Source organism: Penicillium cinerascens (genome assembly GCF_028974065.1).
Source record: "Penicillium cinerascens strain IBT 15544 chromosome Unknown scaffold_4_segment0_segment1, whole genome shotgun sequence".
In the NCBI taxonomy this organism is placed as follows: domain Eukaryota; kingdom Fungi; phylum Ascomycota; class Eurotiomycetes; order Eurotiales; family Aspergillaceae; genus Penicillium; species Penicillium cinerascens.
The window spans coordinates 4,636,056-4,653,285 of record NW_026695298.1 but is presented as its reverse complement, the minus strand read 5'-3'; the positions used below and the strand labels follow the sequence as shown (position 1 = coordinate 4,653,285).

General features: G+C 50.9%; 5 protein-coding genes across 5 annotated transcripts; 2 read left to right on the top strand and 3 right to left on the bottom strand.

Annotated features, from left to right (window-relative positions):
• Nucleotides 1–70: 70 nt before the first annotated feature.
• Nucleotides 71–4,153, bottom strand: N7498_010896 (phosphoribosylformylglycinamidine synthase; the record flags this gene model as incomplete). Its single annotated transcript, XM_058457952.1, has 1 exon — nucleotides 71–4,153. The coding sequence occupies one exon, from the start codon at nucleotides 4,151–4,153 to the stop codon at nucleotides 71–73; it is 4,083 nt and encodes a 1,360-aa protein (XP_058304851.1).
• A 2,062-nt stretch (nucleotides 4,154–6,215) lies between these two features.
• Nucleotides 6,216–9,557, top strand: N7498_010895 (cation-translocating P-type ATPase; the record flags this gene model as incomplete). The annotated part of the gene is made up of 1 exon (XM_058457951.1): nucleotides 6,216–9,557. The coding sequence occupies one exon, from the start codon at nucleotides 6,216–6,218 to the stop codon at nucleotides 9,555–9,557; it is 3,342 nt and encodes a 1,113-aa protein (XP_058304850.1).
• A 1,560-nt stretch (nucleotides 9,558–11,117) lies between these two features.
• On the top strand, nucleotides 11,118–12,031 carry N7498_010894 (40S ribosomal protein uS4; the record flags this gene model as incomplete). The annotated part of the gene is made up of 6 exons (XM_058457950.1): nucleotides 11,118–11,137; nucleotides 11,193–11,230; nucleotides 11,287–11,305; nucleotides 11,403–11,501; nucleotides 11,562–11,795; nucleotides 11,851–12,031. The coding sequence occupies 6 exons, from the start codon at nucleotides 11,118–11,120 to the stop codon at nucleotides 12,029–12,031; spliced, it is 591 nt and encodes a 196-aa protein (XP_058304849.1).
• A 119-nt stretch (nucleotides 12,032–12,150) lies between these two features.
• N7498_010893 (Nonribosomal peptide synthetases (NRPS)) lies at nucleotides 12,151–13,349 on the bottom strand (the record flags this gene model as incomplete). Its single annotated transcript, XM_058457949.1, has 4 exons — nucleotides 12,151–12,297; nucleotides 12,383–12,910; nucleotides 13,185–13,233; nucleotides 13,291–13,349. 4 exons carry the CDS (start codon nucleotides 13,347–13,349, stop codon nucleotides 12,151–12,153), a joined length of 783 nt encoding a protein of 260 aa, XP_058304848.1.
• A 570-nt stretch (nucleotides 13,350–13,919) lies between these two features.
• Nucleotides 13,920–16,550, bottom strand: N7498_010892 (fungal specific transcription factor domain-containing protein; the record flags this gene model as incomplete). The annotated part of the gene is made up of 8 exons (XM_058457948.1): nucleotides 13,920–14,564; nucleotides 14,737–15,083; nucleotides 15,132–15,191; nucleotides 15,314–15,644; nucleotides 15,702–15,733; nucleotides 15,802–16,202; nucleotides 16,345–16,384; nucleotides 16,457–16,550. The coding sequence occupies 8 exons, from the start codon at nucleotides 16,548–16,550 to the stop codon at nucleotides 13,920–13,922; spliced, it is 1,950 nt and encodes a 649-aa protein (XP_058304847.1).
• Nucleotides 16,551–17,230: the final 680 nt, after the last annotated feature.

Here is a 17,230-nt window from a genome sequence, read left to right as displayed (position 1 = left end):
GAATCAAAGTGAAAATATAGACAGAAATGACAGGGCAAATATTGAACAAGAATCCAATTCGCTTGTCTCCCTAACCGACCCAGCGTCTGGCGCTGAAGAAGATCCGGCCCCAGGGACCAATGTCGCCCCATTCCTCGGCGTTGGGTGGCAGGTAGCTGGCAATGCCGTTCATGATGGTACGCTCGGGGTGAGGCATGATAGCCAGGACACGGCCGTCGGGGCTGCGCACACCAGCGATACCCTCAGGACTGCCGTTGGGGTTGAAGGGGTAGGTCATGGTCGGCTTGAGGGTGGCGTTATCGACGTAGCGGACGGGGGCAAGACCCTCGCGAACGAAGTCATTGGCAGTCATGGACGGGTTGCCGGCGAAGGAGGCACGGCCCTCACCGTGGGCAACGGCAATGGGGAACGAAGAGCCGTCCATGCCGTGGAAGAAGACGCTGGGACGCGAAGGGTCGGGGTCAGAAATGCGGACCATGGCCACACGGCCTTCGTACTGCTCGCTGGTGTTGCGCTCGAAGCTGGGCCAGCTGCGGGCGCCGGGGATCAGCTCCTTGACACGAGACAAGAACTGACAACCGTTGCAGACACCCAGAGCGAAGGTGTCGGGGCGCTCGAAGAAGCTCTGGAACTCCTTGCGGGTGTTTTCGTGCAGCAGAACAGACTTGGCCCAGCCTTGGCCGGCACCCAAAACGTCACCGTAGGAGAAACCACCGCAGGCGGCCAGACCGGCAAAGCTGGCCAGGGAGACACGGCCCGAGATGATGTCGGTCATGTGGACATCGACGGCGGAGAAGCCGGCGGTGTTAAAGGCAAAGGCCATCTCGGCTTGACTGTTGACACCTTGCTCACGCAGAATGGCGACACGGGGCTTGTTCGCGAAGGGAGAGTACTGGGAAAGGCTGGCCAGGAAGGGCAGGCCACGGTCCTTGGGTTCGAAGGTAGGGTTCCACGACAGACCAGGGTTGGCGTTGTCGAGAAGGTTGGCAAACTCCTGCTCCGCGCACTCAGCGTTGTCACGGAGCTTCTGTATGTGGTAGGAGGTCTTGGACCAAGTCTGCTGGAGGTTGGATCGGGTGTTGCGGTACACCAGGGAGGCCTTGTGGTAGATGGTGAGGTTCTGCTTGGACTTCTCGGAGACACGGCCAATTTTGTGGATCAGGCCAGGGGGAGGCCCGCAGGTGGCGAAGCAGGAGCGGAAGTGAATCTCGTCCTCCTTACGGACCTGGAAGACAGCACCCAGCTCCTCATTGAAGAGAGACTCAATGACATCCTGGGTGTGGAAGGAAGAGCAGATATTGTCGAGCATGATCTCCACACCGCAGCGACCGGCAAACATCATCTCAGCAAGAGTGGTCAGCAGACCACCGTCGGAGCGGTCGTGGTAGGCCAGAACGATGCCAGATTCCTGCAGCTGTTGGGTGGCGTCAAAGAAGTCGCGGAAGAGGTCAATGTCGTGGATATCAGGGCACTCAGCGCCAACCTCGTTAAAGACCTGAGCGAGGGCAGATCCACCAAGGGACTTGCGGCCGAACGAAAGATCGACAAACATGAGGACAGTCTCTCCAACATCCTCGAGGTTACGGAGAGCGGGAGTCCAGGTCTTGCGGAAGTCACTGACCGGGGCGAAGGCGGAGACGACAAGCGACATGGGCGCAGTAACCTCCTTAGCCTCATTCGAAGCCTCGTCCTTCCACTTCATCTTCATGGACATGGAGTCCTTTCCGACCGGAATGCTGATACCAAGCTTGGGGCACAGGTCGAGACCAATGGCCTCAACAGCCTCGTAGATAGCAGCACCCTCACCAGGGTGGCTGCCAGCCGACATCCAGTTAGCAGACAGTTTCACGCGGCTGAGGCGGTCCACTAAGTCAGAAGCAGCAATGTTCATCAGAGACTCAGCGACGGCCATACGGGCAGAGGCACCGGCGGAGATCAGGGCCAGGGTAGGCTTCTCACCCATCGCCATAGCCTCACCGGTCTTTACGCCTTGGAGCAGCGACGTGGCAGTAACGGAAACATCGGCAACGGGGGTCTGCCACTTGCCAACCATCTGATCACGAGCAGTGAGACCACCGACAGTACGATCACCAATTGTGATCAGGAAAGACTTGGAGCCGACCGCAGGCAGAGACAAGACACGGTTGACGGCCTCGCTAACAAGCTCCACCTTTGAAGTAAGCGACGGAAGGTACCTGGCGAGGCTAGAGTCCACGGCAGGCAGAGTCAACTTGCGCGAGTCCACGGTCCGGGTCATGCGCGGCGTCTTGCCAAACAGCACAGACAGAGGCAGATCAATGGGGGCCGGGTACTCCTTGGACTCTCGGTCGAGCAGGATAAGACGCTTCTCCTCCTCGGAAGTGCCACCTCCGCGGCCAACAACTGAGAAACCGCAGCGCTCACGCTGAGCAATGGCTGTGAATTTGTTCATACCGTCCTCACCAACGGCAAGGACATACCGCTCCTGCGCTTCACAGCACCAGATCTGCATGGGGCTCATGCTTCGATCGGCGCTGTCAATCTCGCGCAGCTCGAATTTAGCGCCCAGACCCGAGTCGTGAATCAGCTCGGGAAGAGCGTTGGACAGACCACCAGCACCAACGTCGTGGATGAACTTGATGGGATTGTTGTCGCCCATGGAGACACAAGCATTGATGACCTCCTGGGCTCTGCGCTGAACTTCGGCGTTGCCTCTCTGGACACTAGCGAAGTCGAGATCCGCAGATCCTTCACCCGATGCGATACTAGAAGCAGCACCACCTCCAAGACCGATAAGCATGGCAGGGCCACCGAGAACAACAAGGTAGGAACCAGGCTTAACAACGTCAGGGTTCTTCAGAGCGTGCTGGGGACGGACGGTACCGACGCCGCCAGCAATCATGATAGGCTTGTGGTAGCCTCGCAGCTCCTTCTGACCGTTACCGATGTCAATCTCGGTCAGGAGGGTACGGAAGTAACCAGCTGTGCAGGGACGACCGAACTCGTTGTTGAACGCAGCACTGCCGATAGGGGCCTCCAGCATGATATCCAGACTGCTGGCGATGTGGTTGGGTCTGCCTACATCAAGCTCCCAGGGCTGACGGAGCCCGGGAATCAAAAGGTCGGACACACAGTATCCAGCCAAACCAGCCTTGGGGCGAGAGCCACGACCGACGGCGCCCTCATCACGGATCTCACCACCAGATCCGGTGGCGGCTCCCGGATAGGGAGAGACCGCAGTAGGGTGGTTGTGAGTTTCGACCTTGGCCAAAAAGTGAACGAGTTCCTTTGTATGCGACCATTCTCCGGTGGTGGTGTCAGGGGCCCAAAAGGCGGCCTCGGAACCCTCGAGCACAGCAGCGTTATCACTGTAGGCACTGACAGTGTATTCCGGGTTCTTCTTGTGAGTGTTACGAATCATAGCGAACAGGCTGTTGGGCATGGGCTTGCCATCGATGACCCACGAGGCGTTGAACTGCTTGTGGCGACAGTGCTCCGAGTTCACCTGGGCGAACATGAAAAGCTCGACGTCGGTCGGATCGCGAGCAATTGTGCCGTTCGGACCATAGGCCTCGGCAAGATAATCGATCTCCGATTCATCCAGAGCGAGACCCAATTCCTTGTTGGCCTCCTGGAGAACCTCCTTGGGAGACTTGCTCCCACCCTGGAGCGAAATGGTCTTGAGGGGCTGAGGAGCGTGCTCAGAGAACATCTGGCTCAGCTCGGGCTCATCCTTGCTAATGATCTGCGTCATGCGATCGTGCAGCGTGTCCAAATATCCAGTCTTGTAGTCCTCGGTATCGTTGCGAAGGCATGAGACCTTCATACCGCGCTCAATACGCTTCACGAACTGGCGGAGGCCGCAGACGTGCGAGATACCGGTGGCCTGGGAGCTCCATGGCGAGATAGTTCCGGTGCGAGGGAAGACGTAGAAGGTATCGAATTGGCCGTCGTCGGAGGTGAAGGTGGGGGGAACGTCGGTGATGTCGCCGTATCGCAGCAGTTGCTCCAGCACGACACGCTGGGGCTCATCCAGAGGCTGAGAAAGGTGAACGTAGTGAATGAATTGAGCCCGGACATCCTTGACTCCCAAGCTGGCAGCAATGGCATGTCCTCGCGAACGAGAGAACGCCACCGAGCCCGGGATGGCCAAGTAGGAATCGGTAGAAGTCATCGTGAAAAAACGATGAAGTGGGTATGTACCAAGCCTCCCTGAGAAAGGAGGAGGAATGGCTCAGATGCCTCTCAAGATTGACTTAAGGGAAACCCCGCTATGAGTCGATCTCGAACTTTTCGTAAAAAAAAGAGGCGGCCCCGCCCTAAGCCCATTGCGGCACCGCTTATCGGTGGATCACGTGGTGATTACCGAATTTGGATCTATTGAACACCTTCAAGCGAGCCTTCCGTTGAGATGATCCCCCAGAATACAGTAGAAGCAATCTGCAAATCATTTAGTTTAGCCTACCAGGATAAACTATTGAAATTTCCCAGATGGCGGCATTTTAGAAATGGACACCCCATCCGCGCATCAAGAACAGCAGAATCCCCTTTTTCAAAGGGATAGGCTTTCCGAAATCGACAATGAGTTTTTCGTGCTCGTGGCTTCAGGGGGCAATTGCAGCCTTGAAAGAAACAGAACGGCCCAAAATACCTAGCGTGAAATTGATGGTAGGCTTGATCTCCGTGTCGTTTTCTCCAATAGGGTTTTCTGATGTCGAATACGGCCAGCGAATGCACGATCATCATAAAAACAGATGTTTCAGCAATTAGTCGTCCCAGACAAACTCCGCAACCGAAGTCGAAGCTAAAATCTCCTAGGTCAAGGGCAAGCGATTTTTAGTGGCCTCGGATGAACGTAATGCCAAAACCGTCATCGGTGAATAGGATGTTTAAAACGAGGTTAAAGTCGGCGGATTATAGCCTTCCAATAATCGTCACATGGTTACGTGGACTAAGTGATTTTATCCGTGGATTTAAAGAGACTGGAAAGGCTAATTTGTCTCATATGCCGGCCATAAACCGCTGCAAACTGATTTGATATCACATCATACGTAGATGAAGAAGAGCGATTTCTAAACATAAATCATATGCCTCGGGGCTGAGGGTTCAATTTTGCTTTTATCTCAGGCAATTATCTAATTTATTTACAAAACTGCTTGGTAGAAAACAATGCTTGGGGTTAAGTTATCAGATCGAGTAAATTTGTCAAAGCATACGTCGAAGGAACCTTGGGTTTGTAACCAGGGGATTTTCGATATACTTCGACAATAGTCCTATAATTGCTCAAGTATTGGGCACTTATGATAATTCTACAACTGCTTTCTAGTATTTACTGTCTCGGTTTCTACCTGGCCACGAGTGTCGAGCTGACAGTGTGGACCTGCCTATCTGATCACCTACAAGACACGTATATTCGCGCAAATCGCGGCCATTGGGTGAACAGAGCGACAGCCTGATCACGCGAAATTTTCGCATCGCATAGACGGTTTTCTTTCGATAGGTCCGCAATAAAATCGCTCACGGGAGGTTTTTGGGTTAGACTCGCCGGAGCGGTTCTTGAGGGATTTGTTATACCAAACGGCGCCGCAGCAGCAAGCCACGTCAAAATAAATCCCTCGGCAGTAACCAAACTCCCGGGCAAGATTGATCTGTTGGCCCGGAATGACATTTCCAAGCTTGCGCAAGAGTCACCTACCACATGGCTCCCGCATAGACCTTTTTCTCCCCACAGTCTACCCACACCTTTGAGCCCGATACCCACTAGTGAGGGCTCATTGATTTAATTCTGTGCTGCGGACTTATTCTGACCTATCGCATAACGCGCCGACTGAAAACTTCTTCACTTACGGGGACGATAGCGTAGCACGAAATATTTTTGCTTTGTCGAATTTACGTAAATAGTAATTTTAACACGAGAAAACTCAGCTCGTGGAAGTGCCTTCTTGTCTGGCGTGGGTTAGACCGTGGTCTATAAACAGGGTCGATTGGCCTTTTAGCTTCTTCAAAATATCTCTCCCTTTGTCTGTGGCTAGCTTTGCCCAACATTACCTGATCGACTCGCATAGACTTTGTCTACTCCGACCTATCTCAAGAAGCCTTGCCTCAGCCTTCTTCTCTTGTCTCATTTTAACTTGAGACCCTCTATTCTTCCCCAATTATTTCCTTCCTTCTTTGCCTGCTGCTCTCCCTCGTGTTTTCGTGAAAAGTGCCAGGTTCGCTCATTGCTATTTTGAGGGATGTCTATAGAGTGGTCAAGCAGTCAGCTCAACGATCAATCTGAAGAAAACAAGCCAAACTCCCCCTCGGTCGAACAATATGGCGTTAGTATGCGAGATCGCGCTATCTCCTTCGGCCCCGATGAGCGTGAGCCTGGCGCCGATCGATCCAGACGTGGGAAGATAGCAGGTCGGGCTCGTTCCTCCTTGTCCCGCTCGCGCTCTCGCAGCCGTGCTAGGTCCGCTTCCAATATGCAGATCGAGTTTCGTCGGATGAGCTTCCAAATCTCCGAATCGGAGAGCCGTGAGAAATACGACGAAGACTTGAAAGCCAAAGGCAAAGAAGCCGAAGAGACTTCCGACAATTCTCGCTATTTGGAGACTCTGGACTACCACACTCAGTCTGTCGAAGATCTCTATAAGCGCTTTAACAGCAGCGTTGAGGGGATTTCTCAGGCGGAATCGACTGCCCGTTTAGCCCGCGATGGCAAGAACGAATTGCCCCATATCCCTCCTAACTACGTCAAGAAGATCTTGAAGTACGTCTTTGGAGGCTTCTGCTCGGTACTTTGGATTGGTGTCATTATTTTCTTCATCTGCTGGCGCCCTCTTGGTGATCCAGATCCGGCTCCATACAATCTTGGCTTGGGAATCCTTGTCCTGATAGTCATTTTCCTCCAGGCCTCATTCTCTGCCTTTCAAGATTGGTCCACTGCGCGTACCATGAAAGCCATTCTGGACTTGGTGCCCACAGATGCTGTGGTATTACGATCCGGTGTCGCCACGAGAATTCCATCCACTGAAGTCGTCGTCGGCGATGTTGTCCAGCTGAATATCGGTAACAAAGTCCCTGCGGACCTTTGTCTTCTCACCACCTCTGGGGATGTCCGCTTCGATCGCTCGATCCTGACTGGAGAATCCGATGAAATTGAGGGTTCCCTTGAGGCAACAGACACCAATTTCCTCGAGTCCCGCAACGTTGCATTGATGGGAACTATGGTAACAAATGGTAGCGCAATTGGCATCGTTGTGTTGACAGGCAAAAATACGGTTATGGGCCATATCACAGTATCATCTTCCTCAATCAAGGAGCAACCCACGCTCATCCAGCGTGAGATTACTCGATTTGTCTATATCATTGTCGGTCTGACCGTTTTCCTTGCCGGCCTTCTGGTCTTCACCTGGCTTGGTTGGCTTCGGAAAGATCACTACGAATTTATGAATGTGGTGGATATGCTTGATGACGTGATGGGCTGCGTCGTCGCCTTCATTCCAGAGGGTATGCCTGTTGGTGTCGCCCTCACCCTCATGATGGTGGCTCGACGCATGAAAAACAACAACATCCTTCCCAAGGGTCTGTCCACAGTGGAAACTCTGGGTTGTGTCAACGTCATTTGTTCTGATAAGACGGGTACCCTGACCGAAAATCGCATGAGTGTGATCACGACCGCGTTTGTGGACTCGAGCATGCCTGCCGAAGAGGCCTTTCCAACTTTCGCTGAAGGCAGCCTGAAGCCACTGTTGACTCTTCATAAAGTTGCCGCTCTTTGCAACGATGCGACTTTTGACCCGGCGACTATTCAACTTCCGATTGCAGAGAGAAAAATTCTTGGCAATCCCACCGACGGTGCTGTTCTCAAATTCGTTGAAACCGCCCAGCAGGGTGCGGTCAAGGCCCTGAATGATGAATATCCACGGGTCTTCAGCATTCCCTTTAATTCGAAGAACAAGTGGATGCTCACAGTGCATAAGCCTCGACAGACCGACGAAACTTCTCCAAGCTACCTGCTTCTCATGAAGGGGGCTTCTGACATTCTTCTTCCCTATTGTACTTCCTACTGGTCCTGCAAGACCAATAGCGTCCAGCTACTGGATGAAGTGGCCATCCAGGAACTTGCGACAGTTCAGAACAAAATGTCTAGGGGTGCCCAGAGAGTGATTCTTCTTTGCCAGCGCTCGTATATATCGACCCAGCCCGTTGGAACGAACGCTTTTGGTGACGAGATTCAAAGCCAAGGCATCTGCGATCTTACGTTAGTCGGAATGTTTGGTATCCTCGATCCGCCTCGCAAAGAAGCCTCCTCAACGGTAGCGGCTTGCAGACGAGCGGGTGCTCGCTTCTTCATGATCACCGGTGATCTTGGTCTTACTGGAGCTGCCATTGCACGTGAGATCGGCATCTTTTCCGGGGATGCCGAGCCCGATACTTTCGACACGATCGTACAGAGGCGACTAATCAAGGAATCTACCTCTCAATCATCAACAAATACCGATGCCTCGTGGTCCCAGACCTCCCTGCTTCTGGAAGGCACCTCAATCTCTCAACTGACCAATGAGGATTGGGACATGGTTTGCGGTTACCAAGAAATTGTATTTGGGCGAACTATGCCAGATCAGAAGCTTCGCATCGTCAATGAGTTGAGAGCTCGTGATAATGTTGTCGCAGTGACTGGCGACGGCGTTAATGACGCACCTGCCATGCGTGCTGCTGATGTCGGTGTCGCCGTGATAACTGGCAGCGACGTGGCCCTTGAAGCCGCTGATCTCATCTTGATGGATAAATTCGACTCTATCATTGATGCTATTCGCCTCGGACGTTTGGTTTTCCAGAATCTTCAGAAAGTCATCAGTTATCTCCTTCCGGCAGGTTCATGGTCAGAAATTTGGCCTGTGCTTCTCAACGTGTTCTTCGGTGTTCCTCTTCCGCTGTCTTCATTCTTGATGATCATCATTTGCGTCTTTACTGATCTTTTTTGCTCCTTATCCCTCATAATGGAGCAGGAAGAATTCGACTTGCTTGATCTGCCTCCTCGCAACCACAAGAAGGATCATTTGATCAACCTGAAAGTCTATATTCAAAGCTACCTCTTTATGGGAGTCTTGGAAACAGTCTGTGCGCATTCTATGTATTTCCTCTATTATTGGAGACATGCCGGTATTCCAGCGAGCGCACTTTTCTTTGCATTTGAGAAATACGCCGATGGGTTCTATGGTTACACTGAAGCCGAGCTGACGCAATTCAACGTCGTCGGTCAAAGTGTATATTTCATCTGTCTTCTCATTCTGCAGTGGGGCAACATTCTCAGTGTGCGAAACAAGCGTCTTTCTATTCTACAGGCAGATCCCATTCGCAAGAAGCGCCGAAACCCATGGCTTCTGGCTAGCTTGGTGGTTAGTCTCTCTATTGCTGTTTTCGTGACCGAGGAACCAGGGCTTCAGAGAATATTTGGCACTGGCTCAGCACCACTGGAGTTTTGGTTCCTCCCTCTGCCGCTTGCCTTGGGCATTCTTTGCATGGATGAGATCAGGAAGCTGTCGGTGCGTCTGTGGCCAAAGGGCCCTACTGCTCGAATTGCGTGGTAGATGATCATTTGATTTGTGGGAAAGAAACTTTTGAAATCAGAGTTTACAAAAATTAAAGATTTATAGCAGGGTGGGTGCAGCAGTGCACTTTGGACGATGCGGGCCCGTATCATTGGGTGGGAGCTTGAGAGGGCAGCTCAACTTTCTTTTTTTTTAAATTCATTGTATTGAGTGCGAGACTTAAGTTTTCATTACTACCTTCAAAAATATATAGAATCAAGATTGTGAATAACTTTAGCACATATGTAAATTAGCCAACAATTAGCCTCACCTGGAAGTGACTCAATACATCTACATGTGTTTTGGTTAAGTTAGAATGCGACAAGACTGCTCCTTGCGTGTTCTGCTCCTTATGGCCCAAATAAATCCCGCAACCGTGAATCAGGTGATTCGTTTCCCGTCAGGCATACTAGTGTATGCCTCTCCCTCTTTATTGTCTCTGGTTGTTTTTGCTTTCCCCGGAAATATCAGGAGATGTCGGCGACTCAATCTGGTTCCACAATCTCTCCAGCTGCCACCGCAGTTATATGTATTGCCCTGGCCGCAAGTCTATGGTAAGCAACTAAGATTCTGATAGAAACGCCGTGAATTCAAACTGATCTGTTCAAAATATACAGTTTAGCTGCCTTTGCTAATTGGTTCTGCCGATATCGAACACACTCTGAAGAGGACACATCACAGGCAGCTTCTTCTATATTTATCCAATTGCAGTCAAGGTTGGCCAAGGCGCCGCAGCAGAAGCTTCCAACCATTCATGACCTCGACATATATGTACCGATAACCAAATACAAGACGTGGAAAGGCCAACAATGTCAAGAAAGGTGCTGTATCGATACAAGCTCGATCTTGCTACTTCCTTTGCTAATGTGTCACACAGAAGTGGCTCTCATGGACCCGCGGTTTTGGATTCGTTGAACAACATCGCCGTTTCCAATTTTTCGGCGCCACTTCTTCACTCCCCAGCCGAAAGCCCTATTTATCTTCCTGTTGGGAAGGGCAATGAGGACAGGATCTCACTTACACTATATCGAGAGAAACCTGGCGGGGGCAGTCTTGCTATAGAACTTGAAAATCATGTTCATTGTACTTGTGGCCAGGTAGATAGAAGAGTCTTCGACGATACGTGCGCTATCTGCTTGGATGTAATGGAAGACGAACATGGCGTACGTGGCCTGGCCTGTAATCATGTTTTTCATGAGACTTGCATTGGCAAGTGGTTGATGTCTCGGCGAGCTTGCTGTCCAGTTTGCAAGTCTAACTACAGAACGGGGTCGAGCTTGGTCTGAAAAATCCGGAATTTCGGATATGAAACATTGCTCGACGTCAGAAGAGAAAAAGCGGTCTAAGAATAATCAATGCTAGGAGCCAAGGTCATTGCATTTCTGCGGGTGTTCGGAGATTGGAGTAGAAAATGCCGCATCTCCAGGCCGTAACCGAGCCCTATGCCCACGATAACATTATATAAGGCACCAGTGTCTTCCCAATTGCACTCACAACCCTTACGAAGTTTCTTTGCCCAACTTGTTCCTTTTGTGTTCGGCCAGACCCTAGTGTGACATAATGGGCCCTCGTCCTGTTCCGTGAGTTTGACATGGTCAGCTGAGGATTGAACCACGAGCTGACAACGTATATCAGGACCGTCTCTTCGAAGACCTACAGAACTCCCCGTCGTGGTTAGTCATTATCCCATTTTCTCAGCAGGAAATTAACATTAACATCTTGATACTAGCCTTTGGCGCCGCCCGATTGTATGTCTCATCGAACCGACATATCTCCCGTGATGAAGGGGCAGCGTCGAATAAGTCCCCTCTCTTTCTAGACCTTTCACTTACAGCTTTTGCATAGGGATGCTGAGCTAAAGCTGATCGGGGAGTATGGCCTGAAGAACAAACGTGAAGTCTGGCGGGTTCAGTATACCCTATCGAAGATTCGTCGTGCTGCTCGGTTCGAACATTCCCCCCCTTAATGATTTCCTAGTCTAACGTAAATCTGTCCGTTATATAGAGTCTTGCTCACTCTTGACGAAAAAGACCCGAAACGCCTGTTTGAGGGTAATGCACTCATTCGCCGGCTCGTCCGTCTCGGTGTGCTGGACGACTCTCGCAGGAAACTGGACTATGTCCTGTCTTTGCGCACTGAAGACTTCCTCGAGCGTCGGCTGCAGACAGTTATTTTCCGCCTCGGACTTGCGCGATCCATTCATCATGCGCGTGTTCTGATCAAACAGAGACACATCCGGTGAGTCGTCGTTAGCTCCCACAGTGAGGCAGAATAGCTCATTGTAATAATTTAGGGTCGGCAAACAGAATGTCAATGTGCCATCTTACCTCGTCCAGCTCGATTCCCAGAAGCATATTGATTTTACGCTGGAGTCACCCCTGGCTGGGGGGCGCCCTGGGCGAGTGGCAAGGAAGAAGGCTCAGGCTATGGAGGAGGGTCAAGGGGAAGGGATGGAAAATGAAGAAACTCTGTAGTAGAAACTCCTGACAAGCTGCGCTTAGATGTATACATTGAAACATGATATAATAATAAAAACAAAAACGACGTGACCCTTCACGCACATCTATTGCTTGAGATTAACTATCTCAGTCTACTAAGCAGTGGCGATTTGAACTTTGCTCCAAAATACGTTTGCCACCTCTCGCATTCTTTCCTCACCAAAGAGCCTTGCATCGAACTCTATCGACGGCCGAACGATATTGTCATCCATGATATGCAAGGTGTGCACCAAGACATCAAACTATTCAAGACCAATCAACGTTAGCAAGGGCTTAAAAATCGAGTGAAAGAAGGTGAAGATGTCACTCGCTATATTAGAAACTTACATGCCAAGGGTCTCTTGATCGCTTCAAATGATCATACACCTTTAAAGTCTCCGTTTGTACGTCGAGAGGTCGTCGGAAATTCAAGGCAGTGTTGAATGGCAGATCCATCGTCAAGTCGTCTTGAAGTATCTCGCGAAGATTACTTGCAGTATGGCCGCCATCCTGTAACCTTTGCTCTTGAATTTTATCAGCGAGAGTTGCTAGCCCCTGCGGATTGTGATCCGTGGAAACATCACGTAGATGGTAGGCCAGAAGGTTCATGACCGGCCCAACAATATCAAAGATCCCGTCTACTTCCAGGTCTCTATTAGAGACAAAATATTCGTATGTCACGTCCGGCGAACCTGTAAAAAAACTGAGAGTTTGTGCCCATGCAGCATCAAAGATGCTATCTGGAGTGATGTTATATTTTGAGTTGAATTTCGATAGCGCTGGGATGTCCAGCTCAGGTAGGTAGATGACGGTCTTCGTCAGACTGGATGGATGTTCTGAGCCGGAGACACTGACGGCGAAAGAAAGACGTGATGCCTGCTGATCACGTAAGATGGCAGTCCAATACTTTCTATCATTATCAATGCAGCTAGGCTGGTGAGCCTTCACAACCGACTTGAAAGCATATTTTGGCCAACTTCCAGGCCCGCGCGAGGCGTTCCAAAGATATCGAGGGTAATTTTGAGGTAAACTCCATCTTCTATGAAAGGATAAAAATTGCAGGATTCATCTCTCGCTGCCTAAGAATTTCCCTCTGGATTGAAGTGAAAGGATACGTTCCTTTCACCTCTTTATGGAACAAAAGTCTTACATATGGTCGCCGAGGGTTCAAGACCTCCCACCCAACACCGTAAAGGGGTCTAAAAAGATTAGTGGAAAGCCCAGAGGTGGAAGGGACGGAATTGACAGCCTCGTACGCGAAACTGCCCTGGGACTCGGCAGGTACACCGCGGCACAGGATTTGATCCCGGTCCATTTGATGTCTTGGGAACGGAGGAATGGGTGGGGCAGGAGGGACCGACACGTACATGTAGTTCTCTGGACGACTAAACTCCTGCGAGGCTTAAGCTCTCCTACACAGCCTGGATAGAGCGGAGAACATTTCGCCCAACGGGTAACATCAGGGCGAGCGGTGATGGCGTAAGAGCTCTAGATACTTGTACTAAGGTATTACCGAGCGGTGAGATTGACACACTGGCCGCGAATCCAACACGGCTCGCTCCGACTATTAGTATCTGGGTAGTCTACGTAGGGCGGATGGGCGGATGGGCGGGTGTGGCACAAACCTCCCACACCTAATGCTTGGTTCAAGTCCAGACTCCCTACCTCCTGTACATAACTAGTGTTTTTGAGGATGTACGTCATGGAACTTAGGACTTGATTTGCATTATAGATATTTCCTGGGATACTAAAATGTCTAGTCAGGGGCCTTCGTTGCGACCAACTACTGCGGCTTAATTCGACACCTTAGTATGTTCTCGGATTCTATATCACCCCATTTACCACATTTTGATAGGCGTTATTGCGATAGTGCTTCTGCGATTTATTATACCTGTGGCCAATAATGTATCATAGGAATGGATGACAGTGAAGGCAAAGCTGCAGTATCGTCGTCTGTAATCATCAAAGGCAGGTCATCAAAGAAAGAGGTGCAACTGGAAAACGCCATCTGACTTCTGCCAAAGGTATCTGGGATGGCGCGCACAAGCTCAGTTAGATCCGAGTCTTTGCAATGATGTGTTGGGTTCTCACCTCCGCCTGCTTGAGATGACGCCCTTCCTTCTATTGTAGTGTCTGTACAGGGATCCTCGGGTTTTCCGAGTACGACTCTCAGAGCCGTGACCACTTTGCTTGCTTCTCTCGACAAGTCATTTGTGCAGCTCCAGATGGCTAGACTCTTTTCCAGCAGAATTTGCACTTCCAATAGATCCTGGACCGACAATCTGTCCTTGCGATGCTGCACGAGAAAGCACGCGATACTTGCGGCTAGAAAGTACCCATTATTTATAAAGCACGAGTCGACCATACCAGTAGGGCGGAACTCATCCAAGACCTCGGAATCCTCCGCCATGCGGTGCTGCAGCCGCATGATCTTCAAGGCCGCCTCGATTACGATACTCCAGCACTGATTGCTGCGAGTCGTATCCTTCGAGGTACTGAGGAACTTCCAGTTGACTAGGATCCGGGCTCTCTGGTAATGCATGTAAAAGTTTATCCGCTGTTGAGGACAAAGGGCATGTTAGCAGCTCTGTCTACTCTGAATCGCTATGGTTGTGATGATTCGCTTTTTTTTTCATTGCCAGTATGAGGGATTTACTCCTGGGTTCGAGTGTGTTTCTGCGAGGGAGAGCCACAGCACTTACCTGAAATAAGACGCTTGGAGGGTCCAGTAGAGATTCGGACATGGGTCGGAATTTGCATGGGTCGGGAATGGTCGCATGAGTTATGTCTAGTGTTGAATTCGCCGCGACGAGGTCCTCGTGTGATAGCCGGTGAGGACTGCATACCTTGTCTAATATGACGCCCAAACTGGTGGCAACGTGAAGCTTGGCGAGGATCACGGTGCTTGAGGTGAGTTCGTCGATGGGTCTCGCGGGCGGCAGGCCAGTCGATCTGGCGTCAAAATCGCGATCCTGTAGGTTTCGGGGCGGCAGAGTGTCGCTAAGCGAGTGCTTGATGCTGCTAGGGAGGCCCATCTGCGTTGCGAATCCTATGTCAAGCGAGTATATCATAGCCCACATCCGGCGCCTCATCTCACCCTGGTAAGGGGATAGGGACTTGAAGTGCTGCGGGTCTCGATGGTAGCCCATGCGGATAGCTGTCCAAGCTCCTGTTAGCAGATTTCCTTCAGAGATGACAGAGAAACGGGGGACCCTCTTTTTGGGTACTAGAAGAAGGCTTCGCTGTGAAAGTCTGGCACAGACGAGCATGAAGACGTACCTATTTGGACAATGTTGCCCATCAAGAGCCAGACTCCAATGTTGGAGACTCTGTTCAAGTAGCTCTCGATCAAGAGGTAATGAACAAGGGTTTCCATAATGTCAGGACCCCCCTTGGCAAACTGACCCTGGACTAGGCACTGGACGACCTTTTCTCGATATCTCAATATCTTATATAAGACTGTGGGGGACCAGGCAGATGACCAGTTGTTCTGGGCTCTGGCCCGGCCATTCTCTTGGCTCTGGACTTGACTGGTGAGGCAGAAGATGCTGTACAAGAGGCCGAGCCAGGAGACGGATGTAGCACTAGGATTCTCCCAGAATGCGTTATACTTTGATTAATGCGGCCGGTGATTAGTATTCTCCTAGTGGTATGTGTGAGGACTTACTCTTTTCAAAAACTCGGCCGGATGTATTACAGCTGTTTAGATCTAGCGTCAGTAGGGATGCGTGAGTGCGCTCTGTATCCTGAGTCGCGTGGACACCTACACCGATATTCCTGAGCTCGAAAGTAGAGTGCGACCAATCCGTCGGATTCTTTCCTGGACGGCATTGAACCGAGGAGATCTTGATTAGTTGCATGTTTGAACCCCTCAAAGAGGAGGACATTCTGATCGAGTGGTGATGAACCCTCGTCGAATGCAGGCTCCGATTGGATCGCGCCTAGCGGATGATTTTGGCCCTTTGCCTCTATCACGCCGCTCAGCACGGAGGTCCAGTGGGTTGAATCTTTAAAGCCAGTTCCGGACTCGGTTAATTTCAAATCTGTAGCCTCTGGCGATGGAACGGAAGCGGAACTGCTTGGCGTCGCCAACCCACCTAGCTCGCTGACAGATGTGCTGCTATCTTCGTGAAGGTGCTGGGCAGTGGGCGAGATAGCGTGCAATTGTCTAGATAGAGAGCATGGCGCTGACGAGTTGGCGTAAGTACACGTTGGCTCGAGGTGGTGTTTCTGATCGACATTGTTGTAAGCTTCACCATCCTTTACTTTTCTTCCTCTCGGATGAGTCGTTCCGTAGACGTGGGACTTACAATGCAATGAGAACAAGGCTTTTGGCGGTCACACTTTCGCCTAATCACTGCGTTAGCTCTATTTCTTGTGGGGTCGGGGAATGTATTTGCGGAGCAGGCGGGCGAAACACACTTTCGCTGGCGGCAGGAATTGCAAGAAAGCTGCGGCTTGTCGCGTCGGCGGCTCGGGCGAGGGCGCAGGAGGACTGGAGATTCGTCAGGGGCATCCATCGTACATGAGGTCCACAGGAGATTGAGGCTCGGACGATGCAAATAGTCGGAAGTGTAGGAGCGTTCGAGAAAGAGAGAGCGCGCTATTTCAATGTAGCGGAGCATTCGTACCCACCCATTAATTTTAGGTATTATAACTGGTAATTTACGACGGATTATCATAGGGAATTGCTAAGGACACCCCAACTCTCCTACGGGTCCTGATAGGGACATCGCCCTTTTTACTCAGGACACCACCTTGGTGCTGAGACTCAGCATCATTGGTTTCCTACGCTAATGATACAATTTATGGTTTAGCTTCTTTCCGGCTTTTATCATCTTCTTATACTCGAGGCACTGGTTTACCTTGGATCCCTTTTCGTGGCAATGGGAGCATGTCGGCGGTCGTCTCGTCTGTCTCAACGTAGACGACCTCCTCTCTGGACTAGGACATTCATGACCCTTGATCTCGAATTCCAACGAGCTACGACACTCGAGTTTGCCTTCACAAGTTGTGAACGATGAATTGTCACAACATGCCCCTGTGTTAGGGCAAAGTTCCCCACTGACGTGAGAAGGTCTTCTCTACTAGAGTATATTGCTTCTGGTGTTGCCTCCATGGTTTGTTAGAGGATATAGTTCAAGAGTAAGGCGCTGTAGTATTAAGTATAGTCGTGAGTAAAACGGTCTGTGTCCC